We start from the raw sequence: 4,390 nt of genomic DNA, 5'->3' as shown, positions 1-4,390 counted from the left end.
AGAGTAAAAGCCCATACTACATTCAATGGAAGTTTTCCACGGGTCATTTATCTCCCTGCTGCGTCGGGGAGTTGATGTCGGAGGATGACATGGCCGGGTGGACAGGCGAACCGACTCAATGATGGGCTTGACTGTTAGCAGTCTGTAGTTAGCCCACTCTCTCCCACTCTCTCTCGCACGTCATGCATGATCACACGATCTCCATGCACGTCGCCCGCGCTCTCATGCGCTCTCTGTACATGTACCTATATAAGCAAGTGCAATACAGCGGCAGCATCTAAGGTGCGATAGCCATTCATTCTCCCAAAACACATGGTATCAGACGCCGGTTACCTTCCCCGTCTGTGACCCTCCCTTCCGCTGCACTCCTCCCTCTCCCCACCTCGCCATGGCTGCACCTCAACCCCCTCCACCCCCACCCCCTCCACCCCCTCCACATCCCAACCCTGGCGGCCCCGGCACTAGCTCACCGGCGACGCCCGCCCGCCCTCAGCAGACTTCAGCTCGCACCGGTCCTCTCCTCCTCCCGGACTTCAGCGCCTCGTCCTCGGCGGCTCCCACTTTCTCACCTCTCTCCGGCGTTTTCATCAACCAGCATGTGCCCCTGGTTCTCTCCCTCAACCCACCAAACTTCTCCCAGTGGCGCACTCTGTTTGAGGTGATGTTTCAGAAGTACGCCGTCACCGACCACCTTGCCGGACCACCTCGCCCAGCTGATCCCGTCTGGCTCCAAGATGATGCGCACGTCGTCAGTTGGCTGTACAACCGCGTCAACGCGGAAATCTTCGGCCTCATCCATCAGCGCGGCGCCACCGCCGCCGACGTCTGGGCGTCCATCTGCTCGCTCTTCCTAGAGAATCGCGAGCACCAGCAGGTGCTTCTCTCCACGGAGTTTCGCCGGATCGAGCAGGGCTCTTCCTCGATCATCGCCTACTTCGCCCGGCTCAAGGAGTGTGCCGATCGCCTTGCCGACCTCGGCGCACCGGTCGGCGACCGCGATCAGGTTCTGAACATGCTCCATGGTCTTCATCCACGCTATCGCTATGCTGTGCCCATCCTCACCATGCAGACTCCATTTCCCTCGTTCCTCCGTTGTCGCGCTTTTCTCTTGATCGAGGAGAGCCGGCAATCCGACGAGCGCTCCACTGAAACAGCACTCCACGTCAGCCGCACGCCTGCCAACTCCCACAACGGCGGCGGCGACCGCAACTCCCGTGGGGGCGGGCGCAACAAGGGCAAGGGCAAGGCTTCTGGTGGTGGTGGCGGACAGACCTGGCACAACGGCGGGGGGAGCTCGTCGCACACCGGCGGGGTGGCCGCGCCCCGTCCACCCGCTCCTGCGCCGGCCCCGTGGACGGGCATGGTGCATGCATGGCCTATGCCGTGGCGCCCACATGCCCCCGGCGCCGGCATCCTCGGCCCACGCCCCGACGCGCCATCACCATTCGCCGGGGTGGCCACTCACCACGCTGGCGCACCTCCCCCGTACCCCTACGGGCCGCCCACCGTCTGGCAGCCCGGCGTCGTGCCGCCCCATCCTCTCTACGAGGCACCTCCCGTTGGCGGCCCCAGCTCCAACACGCCGGCATGGGACCAGAGCGCGCTTGTGCACGCTCTCAATGCCATGACCCTGCAGCAGCAGCAGCAAACCACGACGCCGAGCTCCACCTGGTATCTCGACAGTGGTGCCACCTCGCACATGGCGTCCTCTTCCGGTATGCTCTCCTCCTCGCGCCCCTGCAATTTCACTAACATTGTAGTAGGCGATGGCTCCTCGCTCCCTGCCACACACACTGGCCACACCAGCATTCCGACCACCACATCATCTCTCTCCCTCAACAACGTACTCGTCTCCCCGCACCTCATCAAAAACCTCATTTCCGTCAAAAAGCTTGCACGTGATAACCCTGTAAATGTGGAGTTTGATGACTCTGGCTTTTCTGTCAAGGATCGAAGAACGAGGAGGGTGATCCTCCGATGTAACTCCGGCGACGACGAGCTCTTCCCGCTGTCTCCGTCGCCCCCCACACGCACTCATCATGCCCTCACCGCTGCGGCCTCTCGCGATCTGTGGCATCAACGCCTTGGTCACCTCGGCGACGAAGCTCTGGAACGCACGCTCCGGTCGTCCTCGCTCGCCCACACCAGCGCCTCTTCCAGTTTTTGTTCGTCGTGTCAGTTAGGCAAAAGTGTTCGTCTATCCTTTAGCTCATCCGAACATGTATCGTACTTTCCATTTCAGCTTGTTCACTGTGATGTATGGACATCTCCGCTCGCTAGCATTTCAGGTTATCAGTACTACCTTGTGTTGCTTGATGATTATAGCCATTTTACTTGGACATTCCCACTACGTCACAAATCCGAGGTTTTGCCTACACTGCGCACGTTCTCTGCCTTTGTGCAGAATCACTTTCACCTCCCCATCCTAACTATCCAATCTGACAACGGTAGAGAATTTGACAACAATGCCTCGAGGCAGTTCTTCGCGTCCCTCGGCATCATCTTGCGCATGTCCTGCCCCTACACTTCACCCCAGAACGGGCGCGCCGAACGTGTGCTCCGCACACTGAACGACATCTCGCGCTCACTTCTTATCCATGCCCATATGCCTCTTCCGTATTGGGTTGAGGCTCTCCAAACAGCTACCTTTCTGCTGAACCGCAGGCCGTGTCGTCCCCGCCACGATCAGACCCCCTTCCTCCTACTCCACGGCGTGCACCCTAACTATGCAGCGTTGCGCGTCTTCGGCTGCTCATGCTTTCCCAACCTCGCCGCAACAGCCCCTCACAAACTAGCGCCCAGGTCTGCGCCGTGTGTTTTTCTCGGGTATTCTACTGACCACAAAGGATACCGTTGTTTAAACCGCACCACGGGCCGTGTCATTATCTCACGGCATGTCATCTTCGACGAGCAAACCTTCCCCTTTCGCAACGACAAACAGGCCACACCTCCCATCGACGATCTCACTAACGACCTACCACCCATTACACCACAGCCACACCTCCACCCAACTCCTCGTATCACCACATCTACACCAGCTGCCATGCCACTCCTAGCAGACCAAACGCCTCCCGCCTCCCCTTCCACCCAAAACACTGCTGTGCCCACCGATTCCTCTCCTGCGAGGTCTGCACCGTCGCCTCTCGGCGAGATTAGCTCCCCCACGATCGTCTCGCCCCCCCAGCAAGCGTGTCCTCCACCACCCGCCCCCACCCACCCCATGCGCACACGCGGCCAAGCTGGCAAGTTCTTCCCAAACCCTAAATATGAGCAGCACCTCTCCGTCTCCACTACCACGCCAATCTCACCCATCCCAAAAAGTGTGCGTACGGCTTTGCGGGATCCATGTTGGCTTGCTGCAATGCAGGTGGAATACAGGGCGCTCATGGAGAACCGGACGTGGACACTCGTGCCGCGCCCTCGGAACGCCAACATCGTCACCGGCAAATGGTTGTTCCGCCACAAGCTCAACTCCGACGGCAGCCTGGAGCGCTACAAGGCCCGCTGGGTGCTTCGAGGTTTCTCTCAACGTCCCGGCGTGGACTTCGACGAAACCTTCTCGCCCGTTGTCAAGGCTGCCACGATCCGGGTCGTCCTCACGATCGCCGCGTCGCGCCAGTGGCCTGTCCACCAGATGGATGTGAACAATGCCTTCCTCCACGGCCGTCTCACCGAGCAGGTGTACTGCCAACAGCCTGCAGGCTTCATCGACGCCGACCACCCTGATTATGTGTGCCTCCTCGACAAGTCGCTATACGGACTAAAACAAGCCCCGCGCGCCTGGTTCGCGCGGTTCGCCACGTTCGTCTGCAACATCGGCTTCCGCAGCTCTCGGGCGGACCCGTCGCTCTTCATCTTCTCCACCAGCGCCGGGACCGCCTACCTCCTGCTGTACGTGGACGACATCGTCCTCGCTGCGTCGTCGACCACGCTACTTCGCCACCTCCAACAGCTCCTGTTCGCCGAGTTCTCCATGAAAGATCTCGGCCCACTACACTACTTCCTCGGCATCGCCGTCACTCGCACCGCGGACGGCTTCTTCCTCTCTCAGACCAAGTACGCGGAGGAGCTCCTTGAACGAGCCAACATGCAGACGTGCAAGCCGGCGACGACGCCTGTGGACTCGCGCTCCAAGCTGTCGGCCAAGGACGGCGCTCCCGTCTCTGACGCCTCCGAGTACAGAAGCATCGTCGGCGCGCTCCAGTACATGACCATGACACGCCCCGACATCGCTTATGCAGTCCAGCAGTGCTGCCTTGTCATGCACGACCCGCGCACATCCCACCTCGCGCTGGCCAAGCGTGTCCTGCGATACCTCCGCGGCACCTCGACACATGGTCTCCATCTACGCCGCTCACCCACGCTGGACCTCGTCGCCTACTCCGACGCG

The 4,390-nt window shown here is 60.6% G+C and overlaps 1 protein-coding gene across 1 annotated transcript; it reads left to right on the top strand.

Annotated features, from left to right (window-relative positions):
• Nucleotides 1-388: 388 nt before the first annotated feature.
• Nucleotides 389-2,288, top strand: LOC119360489. Its single transcript, XM_037626108.1, has 2 exons — nt 389-1,715; nt 1,949-2,288. Exons 1-2 carry the CDS (start codon nt 389-391, stop codon nt 1,981-1,983), a joined length of 1,362 nt encoding a protein of 453 aa, XP_037482005.1. The 3' UTR covers nt 1,984-2,288.
• Nucleotides 2,289-4,390: the final 2,102 nt, after the last annotated feature.

This window comes from Triticum dicoccoides, chromosome 2B (genome assembly GCF_002162155.2).
Source record: "Triticum dicoccoides isolate Atlit2015 ecotype Zavitan chromosome 2B, WEW_v2.0, whole genome shotgun sequence".
Lineage (NCBI taxonomy): Eukaryota > Viridiplantae > Streptophyta > Magnoliopsida > Poales > Poaceae > Triticum > Triticum dicoccoides.
Note: the sequence above shows the minus strand (reverse complement) of the source record. Positions and strands in the feature narration are given on the sequence as shown.